This window comes from Carcharhinus amblyrhynchos, unplaced genomic scaffold (genome assembly GCF_965287045.1).
Source record: "Carcharhinus amblyrhynchos unplaced genomic scaffold, sCarAmb.v2.hapA scaffold_48, whole genome shotgun sequence".
NCBI classification, from domain to species: domain Eukaryota; kingdom Metazoa; phylum Chordata; class Chondrichthyes; order Carcharhiniformes; family Carcharhinidae; genus Carcharhinus; species Carcharhinus amblyrhynchos.
The window spans coordinates 1,602,070-1,628,118 of NW_027649789.1; the positions used below are offsets into that span (position 1 = coordinate 1,602,070).

General features: G+C 46.8%; 1 protein-coding gene across 1 annotated transcript in view; it reads left to right on the forward strand.

The window, feature by feature from the left end:
- The window catches only part of LOC145337431 (NACHT, LRR and PYD domains-containing protein 3-like), a 50,662-nt gene that overhangs the window by 19,079 nt on the left and 5,534 nt on the right, over window positions 1-26,049 (forward strand). The window contains exons 6-8 of the mRNA XM_080182206.1: window positions 4,710-4,880; window positions 17,034-17,204; window positions 21,941-22,111. Of these exons, the coding sequence (XP_080038332.1) occupies window positions 4,710-4,880; window positions 17,034-17,204; window positions 21,941-22,111 (513 nt within the window). The remainder of the gene's footprint in view (window positions 1-4,709; window positions 4,881-17,033; window positions 17,205-21,940; window positions 22,112-26,049) is intronic.

A 26,049-nucleotide genomic window follows, 5' to 3' on the forward strand; every position in this document is an offset into this window, starting at 1 on the left:
ATTCGTAAGGCAAGACTTCCCCTTTACAAAGCCATGCTGCGTATCCTTAATCAGATCGCAACGCTCCAAGTGCGCATACATCCTATCCCTGAGAATCCTCTCCATCAACTTGCCTACCACTAACATTAAACTCAACGGCCTATAGTTACCCGGGCTATCCCTCCTACCCTTTTTAAACAACGGTACCACGTTCGCTATCCTCCAGTCCTCTGGGACCTCATCTGTGTCCAAAGAAGAGACAAAGATTTGCGTCAGAGGCCCAGCAATCTCATCCCTCGCCTCTCTAAGCAGCCGAGGATAAATGCAATCGGGCCCTGGAGATTTATCGGTTTTAATGCCCTCTAAAAGCCCTAACACTTCTTCCTTCGTAATCGATAGATCTTTCAATTAGTCTACCGCTCCCTCAATGACCGTACCAGACATCAAGCCCCTCTCCTTTGTGAATACCGACGCAAAGTATTCATTCAGGATCTCCCCCATTCCCTCTGCCTCGAAGCACAATTCCCCACATCTGAACCTAAGAGGACCGATTTTACCCCTAACCACCCTTTTGTTCTTAAGATTGGAGTAAAATGCCTTTGGATTCTCCTTAATCCTACGTGCCAAAGCCATCTCATGCCCCCTCTTTGCTCTCCTAACGCCCCGTTTGAGATCCCTCCTACTCTCTCTATATTCCTCCAACGCTGTCTCCGTTCCCAGTTGCTTAGACCTGACATACGCCTCTTGTTTCTTCCTAACCAGGTCTTCTATATCTCTGGTAAGCCACGGCTCTCTAATCCTACCTTTCCTATCCTTTCTCCTAACCGGCACATGCCTTTCCTGCACGCATTGCAGTTTTCCCTTGAACCTTCCCACCATACCAGGCAACATCCTGGTAAACCTCCTCTGCGCCCTTTCCAATGCCTCCACATCTTTCTTATAATGCAGTGACCAGAACTGTACGCAATACTCCAAGTGCAGCCGCACCAGAGTTTTGTACAGTTGTAACATGACCTCACGGCTCCGAAATTCAATCCCTCTACCAATAAAAGCTAACACACCGTACGCCTTCTTAACAACCTTATCAACCTGGGTGCCAACTTTCAGGGAACGATGCACATGTACCCCGAGATCTCTCTGTTTGTCAACACTACTAAGAGTCCTTCCATTAGCCCTATATTCTGTACTCCTGTTACTCTTACCAAAGTGAATCACCTCACACTTTTCCGTATTAAACTCCATTTGCCACCTCTCAGCCCAGCTCTGCAGCTTATCTATGTCCCTCTGCAAACTGTAACACCCATCCTCACTGTCTACAACTCCTCCGACTTTGGTATTGTCAGCAAATTTACTAACCCATTCTTCTACACCCTCATCTAGGTCATTTATAAAAATGACAAACAGCAGTGGCCCCAAAACAGATCCTTGAGGTACACCACTTGTAACTGAACTCCAGGTTGAATATTTCTCATCAACCACCACCCTCTGTCTTCTATCAGCTAGCCAATTCCTGATCCAAACTGCTAAATCACCCTCAATCCCATGCATCTGCATTTTAAGAACATAAGAACATAAGAAATAGGAGCAGGAGTAGGCCATCTAGCCCTTCGAGCCTGCCCCGCCATTCAATAAGATCATGGCTGATCTGTTGTGGCTCAGTTCCACTTTCCCGCCCTCTCCCCATAACCCTAAATCCCCTCTCTTATCAAGAACCCATCAACCCGCTTCTTAAAAATATTTAGCGAGGCAGCCTCCACCACTTCAACGGGCAGAGAATTCCAGAGATTCACCACCCTTTGAGTGAAGAAGTTCCTCCTCAACTCCGTTTTAAACCGCCTCCCCTTTATCTTGAGGCTGTGCCCCCTAGTCCTACTGTCTTTTTTGAGCGGGAAGAGTCTCTCCACCTCTATCCTATCCATCCCATTCATCATCTTATACGTCTCAATGAGATCTCCCCTCATTCTTCTAAACTCTAACGAGTACAAGCCTAGTTTATTCAGCCTCTCCTCATAGCTCAATCCCCTCAACTCCGGTATCAGCCTAGTAAACCTCCTCTGCACTCCCTCCAGGGCCAAAATATCCTTGCGCAGGTGCGGTTTTCTGCAATAGCCTACCATGGGGAACCTTATCAAACGCTTTGCTAAAATCCATATACACCTCGTCAACTGCCTGACCCTTATCCAACTCTTTGGTCAGCTTTTCAAAAGCTCAATAAGGTTTGTGAGGCACGACCTACCCTTCACGAAACTGTGTTGACTATCCCTAATCGGTTTATCCCTAATCAATATGATAGACCGAGCTCAATCACACCAAAACCAATGGATCAGATCAGAGATCTGCTGTCTTGCCAAATCCACTCAGAAATAGTGTTAGACATGGAACAAATGTTGGACATGCCGGTTACATTAGGCGACACAGTGGTCAGCACTGCTGCCTCACAGCGCCAGGGACCAGGGCTCAATTCCAGCCTTGGGTGACTGTACGTGTAGAGTTTGCATATTTTCCCCATGTCTGTGTGAGTTACCTTCCACAGTCCAAAGGTGTACAGTTTCACCTGATTGGCTATGCTACGTTGTCCCTGAGTGTCTCAGGGTGTGTAGGTTAGGGGGATTAATGGGTCATATATGTGGAGCTCCAGAGATAGGGCCTGGATATGATATGCTTTCAAAGAATTGGTGAAGACTCGATGGGCCAAAGGGCCTCCTTCTACACTGTGGGAATTGTATGATTCTATAAACATGCCACAAGAATTCCATCATTACTGATGAGGGAACCCAGAGCATCAGTGTCACCTTCAGCCAGAAGTGCTGAGTAGAATGATTAATCTCAGCCTCCTCCTGAGGTCCCCAGCATTACAGATATCAATTTGATTCACTGTATGTGAGGTAAAGAAATGACTGAAGGCACTGCGTACTGCAAAATCTGTCAGCCTGGCAGTACCCCAGCAATGGTACTGAAGAATTGTGCTCCATAACTAGCCATTCCCCGAGCCAAACTGTTCCAGTACAGCTACAACTCTGGATCTACCGGACAATGTGGAAAAAAGCAGGGCAAATCCAATCTGGTGAATTACTACTCCATCAGTCTGCTCTTGATCATCAGAAAAGTGTCATCCTTCCAGTGCCTCATGAACATCACTGCAGGAGTTCCTCAGGGTGATGTCTGAAGCCCAACCACCTTCAATTGTTTTATCAATGTCCTTCCTTCCATTATAAGGTCAGAGTGAGGATGCTCACTAATGATTGTACAATGCTCAGTACTGTTCACAATTCCTCAGATACTGAAGCAGTCCATGTCCATAAACAGCAAGATCTGAACAAAACAGAAAATGCTGGAAAATCCCAGCATCCTGACAGCTTCTGTGGAGAGAGAACAGCTAACCCTTCGAATCTGGGTGACTCTTCGACAGAGCTAGACTCTAAAGGTCTGAAGAACGTTCAGGCTTAACCTGAGAAATGGCAAGTAATGTTTCACTCCACAAATGCCAGGGAAGGACCATCTCCAACAGAAGGGAATCAAAACCATATTCCCTTTACATTGAATGGCAGCACCATCACTGAATCCTCGACCAGCAACATCCTGAGTGGTGGGGCCGCACTGGGACCATTGAACAGACACTGAACTGTAAACACTGTGGCTCCAAGGGTAGATCACAGCCTGGGAATTCGGAGATGAGGAACTCACCTCCTGTCTCCCAAATTTTTGCCCACCATCTGCAAGGCACAAGTCAGCAGTGTGATGGACCTATTCAGTATACTCAGCAAGGGTCTCAAATGTCCTGGTGGTGTGCTGTGCGCTATACAACCTGGAGTTAGAGTGGAGAAGTTTTGAACAAAGTGTGATGCAATACATGTTGACCATATGCTTCATGACGAGGAACCCCTGAGTATCTGTGCAGTTGTACACCCAGGTCCCTTTGCCTATTAGTATTAATATTTCATTGTGGGCTATGGCTACTAACACTGTCCACACGGCAACATCATCAGCTTCCAGTTGAAATATCGATACATTTCCAACCATTATCTTCACAGAATTGTTACGGTTCACAATGAGGCCATTTGGCCCATCGTGCCTGTACTAGCTCACCAAATTAGCATTAAGAATGTGTGTCATTCTCCAGCCTTTTTCTCGTATCCTCGCTCAATGTTTCTATTCAAATAATCATCTAATTCCTTTCTGACTGTTTCGATACAGCCTCCCTCCACCACACTTCCCGGCTGTAATTCCAGACCCGAACCACTGGCAGTGTGAAAAAGGTTTCTCTCTCATCATCTTCAACCCCACCACACACTCCATTCCCGAGCCACTGACCATCCCATGTCCCTCCCTGTGACTCAGGGTAAGGACATGGGAATCCTGAGCTCTTCCCTTTCACCATCATCCTTTTTTTCATTTAATCACTTCGGCACTTCCATTTTGTCCTTTCCCTGTCACCCACCGATTCCCCAGCTCCCTGTCACTTCAAACAAATTAATTCACTGCTACTTCCAATTTAAAATGTTAACTAATTCAACTAAATCTGTTTCTGTCTTCACAGATATTGCCTGACGTATTGAAAGTTTCCATCATATTTCAGATTTACTGCATTAATATAACTTTGCCTTCTGTATGAACTGAAGTTGAGTTTCTTGAATGTCCCGCGCTGTACATTATTATTGTTAATGATCTTATTCTTAAAAACACTGTGGATTTACCCTGATTCCTGTTATTTTTCTCTCTCTGATCTCCAGTCTCTGGGATAATGCTCTCACCGATTCTTGTGCCGAGGACCTGGCCTCTGCTCTCAGTACAAACCGCTCACTGATAGATCTGAATCTGTGTCGCAATAAACTGGGAGATTCAGGAGTGAAACGGCTGTCTGTGGCTCTGAGGAATCCGGACTGTAAAATACAGAAACTGAAGTAAGTAGCAAACTGTGTGAGATTGTATTTATAAGAACATAAGAAATAGGAGCAGGAGTAGGCCATCTAGCCCTTCGAGCCTGCCCCGCCATTCAATAAGATCATGGCTGATCTGTCGTGTCTCAGTTCCACTTTCCCGCCCTCTCCCCATAACCCTTAATCCTCTTTCTTATCAAAAACCCATCAACCCGCGTCTTAAAAATATTTAGCGAGGCAGCCTCCACCACTTCAACGGGCAGAGAATTCCAGAGATTCACCACCCTTTGAGTGAAGAAGTTCCTCCTCAACTCCGTTCTAAACCGCCCCCCCCTTTATCTTGAGGCTGTGCCCCCTAGTCCTACTGTCTTTTTTGAGCGGGAAGAGTCTCTCCACCTCTATCCTATCCATCCCATTCATCATCTTATACGTCTCAATGAGATCTCCCCTCATTCTTCTAAACTCTAACGAGTACAAGCCTAGTTTATTCAGCCTCTCCTCATAGCTCAACCCCCTCAACTCCGGTATCAGCCTAGTAAACCTCCTCTGCACTCCCTCCAAGGCCAAAATATCTTTGCGCAGGTGCAGCGCCCAAAACTGCACACTGTACTCCAGCTGCGGCCTCACCAATGCCCTATACAGCTGCAGCAAGACCTCTCTACTTTTATATTCAATCCACTTCGCTATGAAGGCCAGCATCCCATTCGCCTACCTGACCACCTGCTGTAACTGCAAGCTGGGCTTTTGCGACTCATGCACAAGGACCCCGAGATCCCTCTGCACCGTCGCCTGCTGCAGTTTTTCGCCACGTAAGTAATAGTCCTTCCTACCATTCTTCTTACCAAAGTGGACCACCTCACACTTGCCAACATTAAATTCCATTTGCCATTTCCTGGCCCATTCGCCCAGCCTATCTAGATCCTTCTGCAGACTCTCCACACCCTCTGCACAATTTGCCTTTCCCCCAATCTTGGTGTCATCAGCAAATTTTGACACCCTACACTCGGTTCCCTCCTCCAGATCATCTATATAAATGGTAAATAGCTGAGGCCCCAGCACTGACCCCTGGGGCACCCCACTAATCCGAATAGCACCCATTGACCCCCACTCTCTGCCTCCTATTTGACAACCAATCCTCTATCCACGCTAACACCCTACCCCCAACTCCATGTCCCCTGACCTTCTGCAGTAACCTCTTGTGAGGTACCTTGTCAAACGCCTTCTGAAAATCCAGAAAGACCACATCCACCGGCTCTCCTCTATCCACTGCCCTAGACACATCCTCATAGAACTCCAGTAAATTTGTCAGACACGACTTCCCTTTAATGAAACCGTGTTGCGTCTGCCCTATCAAGCAATTCCCTTCAAGATGCCTCGCAATTTCCTCCTTAATGACGGATTCTAACATTTTATCTACCACAGACGTTAAACTAACAAGCCTATAATTCCCCGCCTTTTGCCTGGCACCCTTTTTAAACAACGGCGTAACATTAGCCGTTTTCCAATCTTCCAGCACTTCCCCGGAATCCAGCGATGTCTGGAAAATAACCACCAAGGCACCCACTATAACCTCCGCCATTTCTTTCAGAACCCTCGGATGCATTTCATCCGGTCCTGGGGACTTGTTCACAATCAGCCCCTCCAGTCTGTCGAGCACCACCTCTCTAGTAACAGTAATGTCATTAAGGCCCTCCAGTCCTACCACCTTTCCATCGCTAACACCCGGCAAATTATTCACGTCCTCCTCCGTGAAGACAGAAACAAAAAAGTTATTCAAGACCTTAGCCATATCCCCATCCCCTACCACTAGCTCCCCTTTCTCATCCTCTAAAGGACCAACGTTCACCCTAGCCAGCCTCTTCCTTTTTATATATTTATAAAAACTCTTGCTATCCTTTTTTATATTAAGCGCTAGCCCAGCTTCATAGCTTCTCCTACCCTCCTTTATCAACTTCTTTGTCAATCTTTGTTGACATTTAAACCTTTCCCAATCCTCTTCTCGCCCACTGCTCTTAGCTACTCTAAATTCCTCCGCTTTTAATTTAACACTTTCCTTCACCTCCTTCGTTATCCACGGCTTATTACCTCTCCTCCTACTATCCTTTTTGACCATCGGAATAAATTTCCGCTGAGCACCAAGAAAGATCTCCTTAAAGATCCTCCACTGCTCCTCAGCAGACCTACCTTCCAACGCGCTCCCCCAGTCCACATTCGCCAATTCTTCTCTCATCTTCTACCATACTCCCCTCTATTCAAACAAAGGACGCGTGTCCGGGAACCCACTTTCTCCTCCTCCATCTGCAACAGAACCTCCACCATACAATGATCACTCTCTCCAAGAGGATCCTTCACCGCAAGGTCCCTAATTCTACCCGCCTCATTACATAGCACCAGATCCAAGATAGCTCGCTCCCTCGTCGGCTCCAACACACACTGTTCAAGGAAATTATCCCGGCAGCATTCCAAGAACTCCTCCTCGAGCCCACCTCGTCCAACATGGGTCGACCAATCAATATGCAGATTGAAATCCCCCATAACTACTGCCGTCCCATTCCTGCACGCCACACTTATTTGCGCGTTAACAGCCCGCCCCACCTCCAGATCCTTATTCGGGGGCCTATAGACGACACCCACCAGCGTCTTCCTCCCTTTGCTGTTCCTAATCTCCACCCACAACGATTCCACTTTCTGCTCTTTGGCTCCGATAACATCCCTTGCTACCACCTTGATACTATCCTTAATCAGCAGAGCTACGCCACCCCCTCTTTCCTCCTGCCTATCCTTCCTAAACACTTGATAGCCCTGTACATTCATCTCCCAGTCCCTGTCACCTTGCAGCCACATCACTGTAATGGCCACCAGATCGTATCCATTTGTGTCGATCTGCGCCACCAGCTCATCCACTTTATTCCGAATGCTTTGTGCATTCAGATAAAGCGCTTTCATCCCAGCCTTCACCTGGACCCTATTTGCCGTAACGCCATCAATTGGGACATCCTCGGCCTCTTCCCTTACCTGTACCCTATCCTTAACTTTAGACCTCGTAACATCACCTACCCTCGCACCCTCCCCCCCCCACTAATTAGTTTAAAGCCATGTCTACAGTCCTCTTTACTCGATTCGCCAGCACTCTGGTCCCAGCACGGTTCAGACCAACCCCATACCGCCCGAACAAGTCCCACCTACCCCAATACTGGTGCCAATGCCCCATAAATTCGAACCCATTCCTCCCACACCAATCCCTGAGCCACCCATTCACTTCCTTTATCCTGTCAACCCTATGCCCGTCTGCACTCGGTTCAGGCAGTAGCCCAGAGACGACCACCTTGTCGGTTCTACTTTTTAATTCCATTCCCAGCTTCTCATACTCCCTCCCCAGATCCTCAGTCCGCACTTTGCCTACGTCGCCGGCACCCACATGTACCACAACGACCGGGTTCTCACCCTCCCACTCCAGATTCCTCTGCAGCCCAGCTGCGACATCCCAAACCCGAGCACCAGGCAGACAACACACCCTTCTGTGCACTTTGTCATTGTGACAAAGGACAGTGTCAATACCCTTCACCCCACTATCCCCAATCACTACTACGTTCCTTTTCCCCTTCTCTTTGCCTATGTCCTGCTGCATCACTGTACCGTGTGCAGTTTGCTCACCAACCTCACCTGCCTTGTCCTCTTCCAGAGTGGAAGCAAGAACCTCAAACCTGTTATGCAGATTAAGAGGCTGAGGCCTCCGCTCCTCACCGCCTGCCTCCTCCCAGCAGCCCCCTTTTGTCCCTGACCCTTAGATTTAGCCAGTCTAGAGGGGGTGGATGTCACTTGCACCCCATTGACAATGGCACCCTCTCTCCCCCTGATGAGCCTCAGTGTCTGTAGCTCAGATGCCAGCTCATCCACCTTGAGCTGGAGCTCCTCCAGCAACCTGCACTTACTGCAGACATGGTCACTGGGAAGGACCCTGGGGTCCACCAGCTCCCACATCATACAGAAACCACACATCACATGCCCCTCCATTATTCACTGTAATATTTTTTGGGAATTTTTTTTTTTCTCCTTGTTTCTTGCTGTAGTAGTTTTGAAAAAAATTTTTTTTTCCTTGTTTTTTCAACCTGGCCTTTTTACCTTCCAGCCCTTTTTGATATTAAGCCCTATTAGCTCACTCTGCTTCCCACTCACTCCGCTGCCCGCTCAGACGCTGCCCGCTGTCTACACCAGGCCTCCTTTTAAAACTGGCGCTGATTTAAAACAGGCTGTTCCACAAATGCCTTTTAACCACACCCTCAGAATTCTTAAAGCAGTAAATACAATAAATAAATGCTTTAAACAGTTCTACAAAGAGTAAAGTGCTTTAAACTTATTTTTAATCAGGTTTTTAACAGGCAAAATCTTAGCTCTCTCTCTGCTCCAATAAATAACTGAATATTCAATAATATAATTTCACCACTGGTATTTGTATAAAAACACTGCCCATTACTATTGGTGTCAGTTATGAATAAGGAAAATTGTTTTTCCTCTGATTCCTGTTGCTTCTCTCTCTGATCCCTGAGCAACAGGATGTCAGTCCCACAGATCCTTATGTTGAGGGTGTGGGGGAATAATGTTATGGTGCACCCTCTGAGGTTCTCTCCTCCTCCTCAGATGTGCACAGCTGTCCCCGGACACAGCATCCATTGATTTGTGAAAGTGGGGAGAGTGAATAGATGACAGTAAATGGAGGGCAGGACATGGTGGTGGAGTCTCGCTGTTAGTAACAGATGACAGTACAGAAGTGAGAGGTGAACTTAGTTCCAATAATCAAGATGCAGAATCAGTTTGGGTAGAGATAAGAATTAACAAAATTAAAAGGTCACTTGTGGGAAGCATTTATAGGCCCCTAACAATATTCAGAATCTCTGACACAATACACAGGAAAAATAATGGGATTTTGTAAAAACATACTGCAATAATCACGGGTGATTTTAATTTTCATATACAAAGAAGAACAGAAAACAGTAACACCAACCAGCTTGAGATTCCTTTCCAAGCCACACAACATCCTGACTTGGAAAATATTACTTTGCCATCATTACTATGGGATCATAATCCTGGATGTTCCTTCTTAACGGCATTGTATCGGATAGCTGCAGAATTTAAGAAGATGGTTCACCACCCACTTCTCAAGGGCAACTGGGGATTGGCTGGAAGTGTTGACATTGCCCGTGACACCATCATCCTATGAAAGAATTAATAAAGACCAGCGCTACCCACTGAAGGGATGGGGAATTGTGCCTGTGTGTAACCCAAACACCGTCACAGAGGAGAGAAAACAGCTGCTACAGGGCAAATAGAGTGACCACTGAGCAGAACAGAGGGTTTCTAAAGATAGATCTGATGGAACCCTTCAATATACCCAGTGAGGGTCTCAAATATCCTGGTGTTGTGCTGTGCTCTGTACAACCTGGATGTATAGTGTAGAAGCTTTGAACAAAGTGTGACTTTGAACAAGTGTGATGTTGACCAGATGCTTCATGATGAGGAACCCCATGGACCACAGGCCAGGAACCATGGGATATGTGTCAGGGAGGATGGAGATTAACTATTACAGATATGTTTTACATGAATCTTACTCACACAGCCATTCAATGTAATAAATCTTCCACCTTCTGCTCCCTGTTGCTGTTTCTGTGAATGTTCTACCATTTCTCTGGAGCTCTCACTACATGAGACAAAGACATTGGAAATGTATTCACATCATTCAGTGTAATATTTCTGATCTCTCATTCCCAGTGAACTGTTGAAAACCCAGTAATGTGGGGAAGGATTGTTTTAGTAGTGTATCATCTCTGAATTTATTAAAAACACATGCATAACAAGGTGACCGGCAATAACAAAGTATAACCCCGTGAAACCCAAGGAGGCAACCCTACCCTGACAAACACAGCCATTCCTGCACTTTCTGCTGAGCTACAGGCAGGATCTTTCCCTCTCTCCCTGGGAATTTCGATGACCATGGTCTTTGTCCTTGGATTTTGAGTCCTGGAAGGATCCGGCCGACTGTGAATCCTCTGCACAGATACTGGAGTTGTCCCTGTCATCATAGCTTCATAAGGTGCTTGTGTCACAGTCGGAGCAGAAGAGGACCCACTGCCCACACCAGGGACATCCTGAGAGGAGCCCCCAGATGCTGCAGGCAGTTAATGCTATATCCATTCAGGGCAAACTGGACCCTCCCTGCTCAGCTGAGGAGTGAGAGATCCTGACAGTGACTCCAGGCACATTTTCTCCTCTTGTCCAGCCACTGCTTCACAGAGCTCATGGAGGTGGTGATAACAAGCAGGTCTCTGTGTATCTCCAGTGGGTGATAGGCTGGATGTGACTCTCCATGAAGGTCACCAATCTCTCTGTGGAGGATGTTATTTGTGCTCATACCTGAGACATGGTAACACTGCTGGTCTGGATTGACTCCTCCATCCTTTGTGTATGGATATACACAGCCTTTGGAAACTCCACCGGATGTTAAAATACCTTACACTGCAGCTCCAGTATCTGCTGCATTGTTAAAGACTCCAGTCACATTTCACCTTCCACAAGCTGGCTCTGTCCTCTCTGCTCAAAGTTGAGTTCAGTCACACTATTACTGCCTCCATCAGCTGCTCGGGTTTGTGTGTGCTGTCCTGTGCTGCCAGATTGTAACCCCTTTGCTACTCGTGTGAGACAGTATCTGCTCTGGTGGATGTTATGGGGAATAATGTGACAGTCTATACTCAAACGACCCCTCCTCATCTTCAGAGGTGCACACCCGTCTCCCGCTCACCGCAGCTGTTGATTTGTGAGAGAGTGAAGATTGTTAGAGGGTAATGCACATTCCAACATGTCCTGGAGACTGTTCCTAACCCAGAGCTCCATCTGACCAATGGAGAACACACAAGCACCAGGTTTTGGACTCAGCAGCAGAGCCTCTCCTGTGCCCATCACTCACTCACTCACTCTCTCTGGATCCACAACCCATCTCACCATCAGTGATTGCCCACCCAGCCTCCAGGTCTCCCAGCTCCAGCACTTCATCTTCCATTGGCATAAGGATAACACATCCAGACACTGTCACTCTTGGCTCCTTCTCTGACGCTCTGTGCCCTCTTCTACAAGCACATAAATTTCCATTGTTACTCACCCATCAAAGACACACACAAGCCTATGGTGCTGCCAGACTGCCCATCATGGGCCCACCAGGATGGTCACTCAGTGTGGGCAGTGCAGCAGTCATCTCTGACTGACCGGAACCCTTCACAGAGAGGCTGACATGTTCCTGAAGATGGATGCTGCTGTTTGGACATTGCCAGTGTCTGGGTGGAGATGTTCTTTCCACAATTTCTCTTCCATCCTTATTCACATATCAGCCTGTAAGTTTAACGCTCACCTTGTCAGAACATATCAGGTTATTGATCCTTTTGCCTCACTGCAGCCACGTGCTGCCTGCTCTGGCCCTCGGCAGTTTCTATCCAGACTTGCTTGGGTTGATGTGACAGGTCTCCTCCTCCAGTCCTGAGGGAACAGAACCTCCCTCCAAACCAATATAGCCTTGAGAATTTCCAGGGAAGTGTCAGTGAATTGGGTTTAATCTGCCTTCTGCCATTTCAGCCCTTTGTTCATTAACCAGGGCTCCCTCACTGCTCCCTTCAGAGCCTTTAAAAGTGCTGCTGGCTGCCTTTAAATCTGGTGCCAGCTTTGCCTGATTGGGATCTTCCCCTGCAGACAGTGGTTAAGCTCTGGACTGCACAGGGTTTTGGGGGAAGGTGAGGGAATGACACTTAGTGAATTGCTCATTCGGAGAGTCAGTGCAGACACAATGGGCCGAATGGCCTCCTTCTGCTCTGTAACAATTCTGTGATTCTGCCTGTGCTGCCTGAGTGGGCGGATTCCCCTAACCTGTCAGATATTAATGTGTCCGTTCTGGTTATGTGTGGAGTTGGTTAGTTCAGTTGGTTTGGTGTCTGGAGTGTGATGTGGAATGAGGCTAATGTTGAGGGTTTGGTCCTCGTACCGGCTGTGGGGTTCATGGAATTCCACCTCCTCCCAGTGCCCGACGTTTACTAAGTTTTGTCCCTGAAGCTACATGGAACAAATTGCCTCTCTCTATTGGAGAGAAATATTAATATTTCATTGGGGACTATGGTTACTAACACTGTCCACACGGCAACATCACCAACTTCCAGCTGAAACATCGATACATTTCCAACCATTATCTTCACAGAATTGTTACGGTTCACAATGAGGCCATTTCGCCCATTGTGTCTGTACCAGCTCACCAAATTAGCATTAGGAATTTGTGTCATTCTCCAGCCTTTTTCTCGTATCCTTGCTCAATGTTTATATTCAAATAATCATCTAATTCCTTTGACTGTTTCGATACATAGAACATAGAACATTACAACGCAGAACAGGCCCTTCGGCCCACGATGTTGCGCCAACCAGTTAAAAAGCATAAGAACATAAGAAATAGGAGCAGGAGTAGGCCATCTAGCCCTTCGAGCCTGCCCCGCCATTCAATAAGATCATGGCTGATCTGTCGTGGCTCAGTTCCACTTTCCCGCCCTCTCCCCATAACCCTTAATCCCCTCTCTTATCAAAAACCCATCAACCCGCGTCTTAAAAATATTTAGCGAGGCAGCCTCCACCACTTCAACGGGCAGAGAATTCCAGAGATTCACCACACTTTGAGTGAAGAAGTTCCTCCTCAACTCCGTTCTAAACCGCACCCCCTTTATCTTGAGGCTGTGCCCCCTAGTCCTACTGTCCTTTTTGAGCGGGAAGAGTCTCTCCACGTCTATCCTATCCATCCCATTCATCATCTTATACGTCTCAATGAGATCTCCCCTCATTCTTCTAAACTCTAACGAGTACAAGCCTAGTTTATTCAGCCTCTCCTCATAGCTCAACCCCCTCAACTCCGGTATCAGCCTAGTAAACCTCCTCTGCACTCCCTCCAAGGCCAAAATATCTTTGCGCAGGTGCGGCGCCCAAAACTGCACACAGTACTCCAGCTGCGGCCTCACCAATGCCCTATACAGCTGCAGCAAGACCTCCTTACTTTTATATTCAATCCCCCTCGCGATGAAGGCCAGCATCCCATTCGCCTTCCTGACCACCTGCTGCACCTGCAAGCTGGGTTTTTGCGACTCATGCACAAGGACCCCGAGGTCCCTCTGCACCGTCGCCTGCTGCAGTTTTTCTCCACGTAAGTAATAGTCCTTCCTACCATTATTCCTACCAAAGTGGACCACCTCACACTTGCCAACATTAAATTCCATTTGCCATTTCCTGGCCCATTCGCCCAGCCTATCTAGATCCTTCTGCAGACTCTCCACACCCTCCGCACAATTTGCCGTTCCCCCAATCTTGGTGTCATCAGCAAATTTCGACACCCTACACTCGGTTCCCTCCTCCAGATCATCTATATAAATGGTAAAAAGCTGAGGCCCCAGCACCGACCCCTGGGGCACTCCACTAGTCACCATCCGCCAATCCGAATAGCACCCACTGACCCCCACTCTCTGCCTCCTATTTGACAACCAATCCTCTATCCACGCTAACACCCTACCCCCAACTCCATGTCCCTCTACCTTCTGCAATAACCTCTTGTGAAGTACTTTGTCAAACACCTTCTGAAAATCCAGAAAGACCACATCCACCGGCTCTCCTCTATCCACTGCCCTAGACACATCCTCATAGAACTCCAGTAAACTTGTCAGACACGACTTCCCTTTAATGAAACCGTGCTGCGTCTGCTCTATCAAGCAATTCCCTTCAGGATGCCTCGCAATTTCCTCCCTAATGACGGATTCTAACATTTTACCTACCACAGACATTAAACTAACCGGCCTATAATTCCCCGCCTTTTGCCTGGCACCCTTCTTAAACAACAGTGTAACATTAGCCGTTTTCCAATCTTCCGGCACTTCCCCTGAATCCAGCGACGTCTGGAAAATAACCACCAAGGCATCCACTATCACCTCCGCCATTTCTTTCAGAACCCTCGGATGCATTCCATCCGATCCTGATCCACAATTAATCCCTCCAGTGTGTCGAGCACCGCCTCTCTAGTAACAGTAATGTCATTAAGACCCTCCAGCCCTACCAACTTTCCATCACTAACACCTGGCAAATTATTCACGTCCTCCTCCGTGAAGACAGAAACAAAAAAGTTATTCAATACCCATCCCCATATCCCCATCCCCTACCAATACCCATATCCCCATCCCCTACCACTAGGTCCCCTTTCTCATCCTCTAAAGGACCAACGTTCACCCTAGCCAGCCTCTTCCTTTTTATATATTTATAAAAACTCTTGCTATCCTTTTTTATATTAAGCGCTAGCCCAGCTTCATAGTTTCTCCTGCCCTTCTTTATCAACTTCTTTGTCAATTTTTGTTGACATTTAAACCTCTCCCAATCCTCTTCTTGCCCACTCCTCTTAGCTACTCTAAATGCCTCCGCTTTTAGTTTAACACTTTCCTTCACCTCCTTCATTATCCACAGCTTATTACCTCTCCTCCTACGGTCCTTTTTGACCATCGGAATAAATTTCCGCTGAGCACCAAGAAAGATCTCCTTAAAGATCCTCCACTGCTCCTCAGCAGACCCTCCCTCCAACGCGCTCCCCCAGTCAACATTCGCCAATTCTTCTCTCATCCTACCGTACTCCCCTCTATTCAAACAAAGTACGCGTGTCTGGGAACCCACTTTCTCCTCCTCCATCTGCACCAGAAACTCCACCATACAATGATCACTCTCCCCAAGAGGATCCTTCACCGCAAGGTCCCTAATTCTACCCGCAAAAAGTAATCTGGCCAGTATGGGGAACCAAGCACAAAATAGCACCAAGGCACTGTATACAGCATAACACACCCTCTCACAGAGAGAGACAGGGAGAGAGAGAGAGAGACAGGGAGAGAGAGAGAGACAGGGAGAGAGAGAGAGAGACAGGGAGAGAGAGAGAGACAGGGAGAGAGAGAGAGAGAGACAGGGAGAGAGAGAGAGACAGGGAGAGAGAGAGACAGGGAGAGCAGTGACCCTCTAACCTAAACCAAACCCTTTCCATCCATAAACCTATCCACGGATCTCTTAAACGCCCCCAAACTAGGCACATTTACAACTGCAGCAGGCAGGGCATTCCAATCCCTCACCACCCTCTGGGTAAAGAACCTACCCCTGACATCTGTCCTATAACTACCACCCGTTAATTTAAAGCTATGCCCCCTTGTGCTAGCTTTCTCCATCCGAGGAAAAAGGCTATCACTGTCCACCCTATCTAATACGATGGAAACTTTCAACAGGTCAGGCAATATCTGTGAAGACAGAAACAGATTTAGTTTCAGTTCAGTTAGCTAAAATTAGAACTTGGAAATAGCAGTGAAATAAATTGTTTGAAGTGACAGGGAGCTGGGGATGGGCGGGTGACAAGGAAAGAACAAAATGGAAGTGCCGGAGTGATTAAATGACAAAAAGGATGATGGTGAAAGGGAAGAGCACAGGATTCCCATGTCCTTACCCTGAGTCACAGGGAGAGACATGGGATGGTCAGTGGCTCAGTCCCCTCTTAGCCGCCTTCTTTCTAACGAAAACAACCTCAAATCCCTCAGTCTCTCCTCCACCACACACAGCCCACCTCCACCACACTTCCCGGCTGTAATTCCAGACCCAAACCACTGGCAGTGTGAAAAAGGTTTCTCTCTCATCATCTTCAACCCCACCACACACTCCATTCCTGAGCCACTGACCATCCCATGTCCCTCCCTGTGACTCAGGGTAAGGACATGGGAATCCTGAGCTCTTCCCTTTCACCATCATCCTTTTTGTCATTTAATCACTCCGGCACTTCCATTTTGTTCTTTCCTTGTCACCCGCCCATCCCCAGCTCCCTGTCACTTCAAACAATTTAATTCACTGCTACTTCCAAGTTCTAAGTTTAGCTAACTGAACTGAAACTAAATCTGTTTCTGTCTTCACAGATATTGCCTGACCTGTTGAAAGTTTACATCGTATTTCAGATTTACAGCATTAATATAATTTTGCCATCTGTATGAACTGAAGTTTTGTTTCTTGAATGTCCCACGCTGAACATTATTCTTATTAATGATCTTATTAAAAACACTGTGGATTTACCCTGATTCCTGTTATTTTTCTCTCTCTGATCTCCAGCCTGTTTGGTAATGATCTCACTGATTCCTGTGCCGAGGACCTGGCCTCTGCTCTCAGTACAAACCGCTCACTGATAGATCTGAATCTGGGTTACAACAAACTGGGAGATTCAGGAGTGAAACAGCTGTCTGTGGCTCTGAGGAATCCGGACTGTAAAATACAGACACTGCAGTAAGTAGCAGACTGTGAGAGATTGTGTTTATAATAACTGAATATTCAACAATATAATTTGACTGCTGGTATTTGCATAAAAAACACTGCCCATTACTATTGGTGTCAGTTATGAATAAAGAAAACTGCTTTTCCTCTGACTCCTGTTGCTTCTCTCTCTGATCCCTGAGCAATGGGATGTCAGTCCCACAAATACTGATGTTGAGCGAGTCGGGGAATAATGTTATGGTTCACCCTCTGAGGTTCTCTCCTCCTCCTCAGATGTGCACAGCTCTCCCCGGACACAGCATCCATTGATTTGTGAAAGGGGGAGAGTGAATCGATGACAGTAAATGGAGGACAGGACATGGTGGTGGAGTCTCGCTGTTCGTAGCAGATGACAGTACAGCAGCGAGAGGTGAACTTAGTTCCAATGATCAAGATGCAGAATCAGTTTGGGTAGAGATAAGAATTAACAAAGTTAAAAGATCGCTTGTGGGAATCATTTATAGACCCCTAACAATATTCAGAATCTCTGACACAGTACACAGGAAAAATAATGGGATTTTGTAAAAACATACTGCAATAATCACGTGTGATTTTAATTTTCATGTACAAAGAACAGAAAACGGTAACACCAACCAGCTTGAGATTCCTTTCCAAGCCACACAACATCCTGACTTGGAAAATATTACTTTGCCATCATTACTATGGGATCATAATCCTGGATGTTCCTTCTTAACGGCATTGTATCGGATGGCTGCAGAATTTAAGAAGATGGTTCACCACCCACTTCTCAAGGGCAATTGGGGATTGGCTGGAAGTGTTGACATTGCCCGTGACACCATCATCCTATGAAAGAATTAATAAAGACCAGCGCTACCCACTGAAGGGATGGGGAATTGTGCCTGTGTGTAACCCAAACACCGTCACAGAGGAGAGATACAACAGCTGTTACAGGGCAAATAGAGTGACCATTGAGCATGTCAGAGGGTTTCTAAAGATAGATCTGATGGAACCCTTCAACATGCCCAGCAAGGGTCTCAAATATCCTGGTGTTGTGCTGTGCTCTGTACAACCTGGAGTTAGAAGCTTTGAACAAAGTGTGATTTTGAACAAGTGCGATGTTGACCAGATGCTTCATGATGAGGAACCCCATGGACCACAGGCCAGGGACCATGGGATATGTGTCAGGGAGGATGGAGATTAACTATTACAGATATGTTTTACATGAATCTTACTCACACAGCCATTCAATGTAATAAATCTTCCACCTTCTGCTCCCTGTTGCTGTTTCTGTGAATGTTCTACCATTTCTCTGGAGCTGTCACTACATGAGACAAAGACATTGGAAATGTATTCACATCATTCAGTGTAATATTTCTGATCTCTCATTCCCAGTGAACTGTTGAAAACCCAGTAATGTGGTGAAGGATTGTTTTAGTAGTGTACCATCTCTGAATTTATTAAAAACACATGCATAACAAGGTGACCGGCAATAACAAAGTATAACCCTGTGAAACCCAAGGAGGCAACCCTACCCTGACAAACACAGCCATTCCTGCACTTTCCGCTGAGCTACAGGCAGGATCTTTACCTCTCTCTCTGGGAAATTTCGATGACCGTGGTCTTTGTCCTTGGATTTTGAGTCCTGGAAGGATCCGGTCGACTGTGGGTCCCCTGCACAGATACTGGAGTTGTCCCTGTCATCATAGCTTCATGAGGTGCTTGTGTGACGGTCGGAGCAGAAGAGGACCCACTGCCCACACCAGGGACATCCCGAGAGGAGCCCCCACATGCTGCAAGCAGTTAATGCTATATCCATTCAGGGCAAACTGGACCCTCCCTGCTCAGCTGAGGAGTGAGAGATCCTGACAGTGGCTCCAGGCACATTTTCTCCTCTCGTCCAGCCACTGCTTCACAGAGCTCATGGAGGTGGTAATAACAAGCAGGTCTCTGTGTATCTCCAGTGGGTGATAGGCTGGATGTGACTCTCCATGAAGGTCACCAATCTCTCTGTGGAGGATGTTATTTGTGCTCATACCTGAGACATGGTAACACTGCTGGCCTGGATTGACTCCTCCATCCTTTGTGTATGGATATACACAGCCTTTGGAAACTCCACCGGATGTTAAAATATCTTACACTGCAGCTCCAGTGTCTGCTGCATTGTTAAAGACTCCAGTCATATTTCACCTTCCACAAGCTGGCTCTGTCCTCTCTGCTCAAAGTTGAGTTCAGTCACACTATTACTGCTTCCATCAGCTGCTCGGGTTTGTGTGTGCTGTCCAGTGCTGCCAGATTGTAACCCCTTTGCTAATCATGTGAGACAGCATCTGCTCTGGTGGATGTTATGGGGAATAATGTAACAAAGCACCCTCTGAGGACCCCTCCTCTTCCAAGGTAGACACTTGTCTCCCTCTCACCACAGCTGTTGATCTGTGAGAGAGTGAAGAATGTTAGAGGGTAATGCAAATTCCAACATGTCCTGGAGACTGTTCCTAACCCAGAGCTCCATCTGACCAATGGTGAACACACAAACACCAGGTTTTGGACTCAGCAGCAGAGCCCCTCCTGTGCCCATCACTCACTCACTCACTCTCTCTGGATCCACAACCCATCTCACCATCAGTGATTGCCCACCCAGCCTCCAGGTCTCCCAGCTCCAGCACTTCATCTTCCATTGGTATAAGGATGACACAATCCAGACACACTCACTCTTGGCTCCTTCTCTGACGCTCTGTGCCCTCTTCTACAAGCACATAAATTTCCATTCTTACTCACCCATCAAAGACACACACAAGCCTATGGTGCTGCCAGACTGCCCATCATGGGCCCACCAGGATGGTCACTCAGTGTGGGCAGTGCAGCAGTCACCTCTGACTGACCGGAACCCTTCACAGAGAGGCTGTCATGTTCCTGAAGATTGATGCTGCTGTTTGGACATTGCCAGTGTCTGGGTGGAGATGTTCTTTCCACAGTTTCTCTTCCATCCTTATTCACATATCAGCCTGTAAGTTTAACGCTCACCTTGTCAGAATATATCAGGTTATTGATCCTTTTGCCTCACTGCAGCCATGTGCTGCCTGCTCTGGCCCTCGGCAGTTTCTATCCAGACTTGCTTGGGTTGATGTGACAGGTCTCCTCCTCCAGTCCTGAGGGAACAGAACCTCCCTCCAAACCGATATAGCCTTGAGAACTTCCAGGGAAGTGTCAGTGAATTGGGTTTAATCTGCCTTCTGCCATTCCAGCCCTTTGTTCATTAACCAGGGCTCCCTCACTGCTCCCTTCAGAGCCTTTAAAAGTGCTGCTGGCTGCCTTTAAATCTGGTGCCAGCTTTGCCTGAATGGGATCTTCCCCTGCAGCCAGTGGTTAAGCTCTGGAATACACAGGGTTTTGGGGGAAGGTGAGGGAATGACACTTAGTGAGTTGCTCATTCGGAGAGTCAGTGCAGACACAATGGGCCGAGTGGCCTCCTTCTGCTCTGTAACAATTCTGTGATTCTGCCTGTGCTGCCTGACTGGACGGATTCCCCTAACCTGTCAGATATTAATGTGTCCGTTCTGGTTATGTGTGGGGTTGGTTAGTTCAGTTGGTTTGGTGTCTGGAGTGTGATGTAGAATGATGCTAATGTTTTGGGTTTGGTCCTCGTACCGACTGTGGGGGTTCATGGAGTCCCAACTCCTCCCATTGCCCCACGTTTATTAAGTTGTGTCCCTGAAGCTACATGGAACAAATTGTCTCTCTCTCTATTGGAGAGAAATATTAATATTTCATTGGGAACTATGGCTACTAACACTGTCCACACGGCATCATCACCAACTCCCAGCTGAAATATCGATACATTTCCAACCATTAACTTCACAGAATTGTTACGGTGCACAATGAGGCCATTTGGCCCATCGTGTCTGTACTAGCTCACCAAATCATAAGAACATAAGAAATAGGAACAGGAGTAGGCCATCTAGCCCTTCGAGCCTGCCCTGCCATTCAATAAGATCATGGCTGATCTGAAGTGGCTCAGTTCCACTTTCCACTTTCCCCCCATAACCCTTAATCCCCTTGCCTACCAAAAACCCATCTACCCGCGTCCCAAACATATTCAGCATTAGGAATTTGTGTCATTCTCCAGCCCTTTTCTCGTATCCTCGCTCATTGTTTCTATTCAAATAATCATCTCATTCCTTTCTGACAGCTTTGATACAGCCGACCTCCACCACACTTCCCGGCTGTAATTCCAGACCCGAACCACTAGCAGCGTGAAAAAGGTTTCTCTCTCATCATCTTCAACCCCACTACACACTCCATTCCTGAGCCACTGACCATCCCATGTCCCTCCCTGTGACTCAGGGTAAGGACATGGGAATCCTGAGCTCTTCCCTTTCACCATCATCCTTTTTATCATTTAATCACTCTGGCACTTCCATTTTGTTCTTTCCTTGTCACCCGCCCATCCCCAGCTCCCCGTCACTTCAAACAATTTAATTCACTGCTACTTCCAAGTTCTAATTTTAACTGATTAAACTGAAACTAAATCTGTTTCTCTCTTCACAGATATTGCCTGACCTGATGAGAGTTTCCAACATATTTATTCATATTTCAGATTTACAGCATTAATATGATTTTGCCATCTGTGTGAACTGAAATTGTGTTTCTTGAATGTCCCGCGCTGTACATTATTATTGTTAATGATCTTATTCTTAAAAACACTGTGGATTTACCCTGATTCCTGTTGTTTTTCTCTCTCTGATCTCCAGTCTGAATTACAACGTTCTCACCGATTCTTGTGCCGAGGATCTGGCCTCTGCTCTCAGTACAAACCGCTCACTGATAGATCTGGATCTGGGTTACAATAAACTGCAAGATTCAGGAGTGAAACTGCTGTCTGTGGCTCTGAGGAATCCGGACTGTAAAATACAGAAACTGGAGTAAGTAGCAGACTGTGTGAGATTGTGTTTATAATAACTGAATATTCAACAATATAATTTCACCACTAGTATTTGTATAAAAACACTGCCCATTACTATTGGTGTCAGTTATGAATAAGGAAAATTGCTTTTCCTCTGACTCCTGTTGCTTCTCTCTCTGATCCCTGAGCAATGGGATGTCAGTCCCACAGATCCTTATGTTGAGGGTGTGGGGGAATAATGTTATGGTTCACTCTCTGAGGTTCTCTCCTCCTCCTCAGATGTGCACAGCTCTCCCCGGACACAGCATCCATTGATTTGTGAAAGTGGGGAGAGTGAATAGATGACAGTAAATGGAGGACAGGACGTGGTGGTGGAGTCTCGCTGTTAGTAACAGATGACAGTACAGCAGCGAGAGGTGAACTTAGTTCCAATGATCAAGATACAGAATCAGTTTGGGTAGGGATAAAGGATTAGCAAAGTTAAAGGATCTCTTGTGGGAGTCATTTAATCTCCTCTAACAATATTCAGAATCTCTGACACAGTGCACAGGAAAAACAATAGGTTCTTGTAAAAACGCACTGCAATAATCACGGGCGAATTTAAGTCCACATACAAAGAAAAACAAAGAATCACACAACACAGTAACAGGCCTTCAATTCACCAAGCGTGACTCCTAAGGTGAGAGGGCAGCATGGGATCCAAGGGGCTTTGGCCTTGTGGATCCAGAACTGGCTTGCCTGAAGAAGGCAGAGAGTGGTTGTGGATGGGTCTTTTTCTGCATGGAGGTCAGTCACCAGTGGAGTGCCCCAGGGATCTGTTCTAGGACCCTTGCTGTTTGTCATTTTCATAAATGACCTGGATGAGGAAGTGGAGAGCTGGGTTGGTAAGTTCACAGACGTGGTGTTGTGGACAGTCTGGAGGGATGTCAGAAGTTGCAGTGTGACATAGATAGGATGCAAGTCTAGGTGGAGAAGTGGCAGATGGACTTCAACGCAGATAAATGTGTAGTGGTCCATTTTGGTAGGTCCAATGGGATGAAGGAATATAATATCAAGGGTAGGACTCTTGTCAGTGTTGAGGAGCAGAAGGACTTTGGGGTCTGGGTCCATAGGACTCTTAAATCGGCCTCGCAGGTGGAGGATGTGGTCAAGAAGGTGTATGGTGTACTGGCCTTCATTAATCGAGGGATTGAGTTTAGGAGTCAGGAGATAATGCTGCAACTTTATAAGACCCTATCAGACCCCACTTGGAGTACTGTGCGCAGTTCTGGTCGCCTCACTACAGGAAGGATGTGGAAGCTACCAAGAGGGTGCAGAGGGGATTTACATGGATGTGGCCTGGATTGGGAAGCATGGCTTATGAAGATAGGTTGAGGGAGCTGGGACTCTCTCCCTGGAGAAACGAAGGTTGAGAGGCAACCTGATAGAGGTTTATAAAATGTTGAGAGGAATAGATAGGGTGGATTCTCAGAGGCTATTTCCCAGGGCTGAAATGGTCGCTATGAGAGGACACAGGTTTAAGTTGTTAGGGAGCAGATACAGAGGAGATGTTAGGGGTAAGTTTTTCACTCAGAGGGTGGTGAGTGAGTGGAATCGGCTGCCGTCAGTGGTACAAAGAACAAACAAAGAGCAAAATCAGCCCGGGAAACAGGCCCTTCAGCCCAACGAGCCCACGCCACCATCTCAACACCACCAGTCCCTCTCTCCACCCACGACCCCTGTCTAATATTTTATGGCCATCCAGATTGAGGGAAAACTGATTTAGGGACAATTTATTCCTGCCAATCAGCACATCTTTGGGGTGTGGGAGGAAACCGGAGCACCTGGAGAAAACCCACGTAAGCACGGGGAGAATGCGCAAACTCCCACAGACACCGGCCCAAATCCACGTGTCTGCACAGCAATCAGCGATAGTCACTGAGCTGTCGTCTTGCCCAGTATCTTGTCCAGTTTAGGCACACACTAACGACATGAAGCCCTCGGCCAATCCTGAACAACCAAGAGCAGCCCCAGTACGACGCATCGCGTGTATGCCCCTCGTTGAATACAAGGCGGACCGACTTAAAACCTGTGAATGAAAAGAGAAAAACATTATTATCATACTATACCCATTTACATTACCAGGGACGCCCCAATGCTAATGACCCTTATTTAAAAGTTCTCCTATATCCACCCATCTCCAATTCAGTCATGTGCCTGTCTAAGTTACTCTTAAAGGACTCTCGCGTGTTTGCCTCCACCACCTTACTTGGCAGAGCATTCCATACCCCCACGACCCTCTGTGTGGTGGTAGAGGCGAACTCGCTGGGGTCTTTTAAGAGACTTCTGGATGAGTACATGGGATTTAATGGGATTGAGAGTTATAGATAGGCCTGGTAGGTATGGATATGATCAGTGCAACTTGTGGGCCGATGGGCCTGTTTGTGCTGTAGTGTTCTATGTTCTAATCCATATTCATACCCAGTACTTACTGCCCAGGAGCGGTTTCTATTCCTCTGTTCGTCTCTTGTTCGTGTGTCTATTAAGATACACCTTGGACATTGGTAACATACCTGTTTCCAGTACCTCCATCGGCAGTGCATTCCAGGCACCCACCATCCTCCTGAGTGAAAAACTTCCCCACACGTCTCCCCTAAACTTTGCCCCTCTCACCTTCATCCTGTGCCCTCTTGTATTTGATCGTCCCACCCTGGAGAAAAATCTGTGACTTTCCACCATATTGATGCCTTTCATAATTGTGTAACCTCGATCAGGTCGCCCCTCAGCCTCCCTTTTTGTAGTGAAAACAATCCATGTTTATCCAACCTCTTCTCATACCTTAACCCTCCTTGATTAGGCAACATTCTGGTAAACCTTCTTTGCTCTCTCTCGAAAGCATCCATATCCTTCTGATAGTTTGGTGAACAGAACTGCAAGCATTATTAGTAATGTGGCGTTATTAAAGTTTCACACAGCTGTTACGTAGCTTGCCAACTTTTATACTTGATGCCCCGGTCATGAGGACAAGCATACTGTGTGCATTCTTGACTACCTTATCCACCTGTGCTGCCACTTTCAAGAATCTGTACACTTATACACACAGATCCCTTTGTAGGTCAATGCTCTGATGGATTTACCCATCGACTGTATAATTCACTTCTGAATTAGGTCTTTTGAAAAACAGCAGCAGAAGTTTTCCAGCTGTTGTTAATTTAAGGAATGTATTAGATTAAGTGAAGATGAGGCACCGGGATTGGCACTGCTGCCTCACAGCGTCAGGGACCCGGATTCATTCCAGGTCTGGACGACTGTCTGTGGAGTTTGTACATTATTCTTGTTTCTGTGTGGGTTCCCTCCGGGTGCTCCTGTTTCCTCCCATAGTCCACAATGTGCAGGTTAGGTGGATTTGGCCATGCTAAATTGCCCCTTAGTTTCCAAGACGTGTAGCTTAGGGGGATTAACAATGTAAATATGTGGAGTTACGGGAAAACGGGCAACTGCCGATCTGTTAGTCTGACATTGATACTCCAGTAATCTACAGTAAGGGAAGTGATAACAGAACACTGAGGAATTAATGACAGAATTAGCCAGGGCCAACATGGAATTATGAAAGGCTGGTATGGTTAGCACAGCTGTTATCATAGCGCCAGGGACCCAGATTCAATTCCACCCTTGGTGTGTATTTTGTACAGTCTTCCCACATCTGCCTGTGTTTCCTCTGGTTCCCACCCACACTCTAAAGATGTGCTAGGTAGCTGGATTGGCCATGGTAAAAATGCCCTTAGTGTCCAATGACGTGTATGTTAGGTGGATTACCCCGGGTAAATTTGTGATGTCCTGGGGAGTGGAACTTGGTAAAATACTCAGATTATCTCGATGGGGCGAATGACCTCCTCCTACACTAGGGATTCAATAGTTGCATGATTCAAACTCGAGTGGTTATTAAAGAAAATTGGAGCACATGGAATTGTGTCTAAT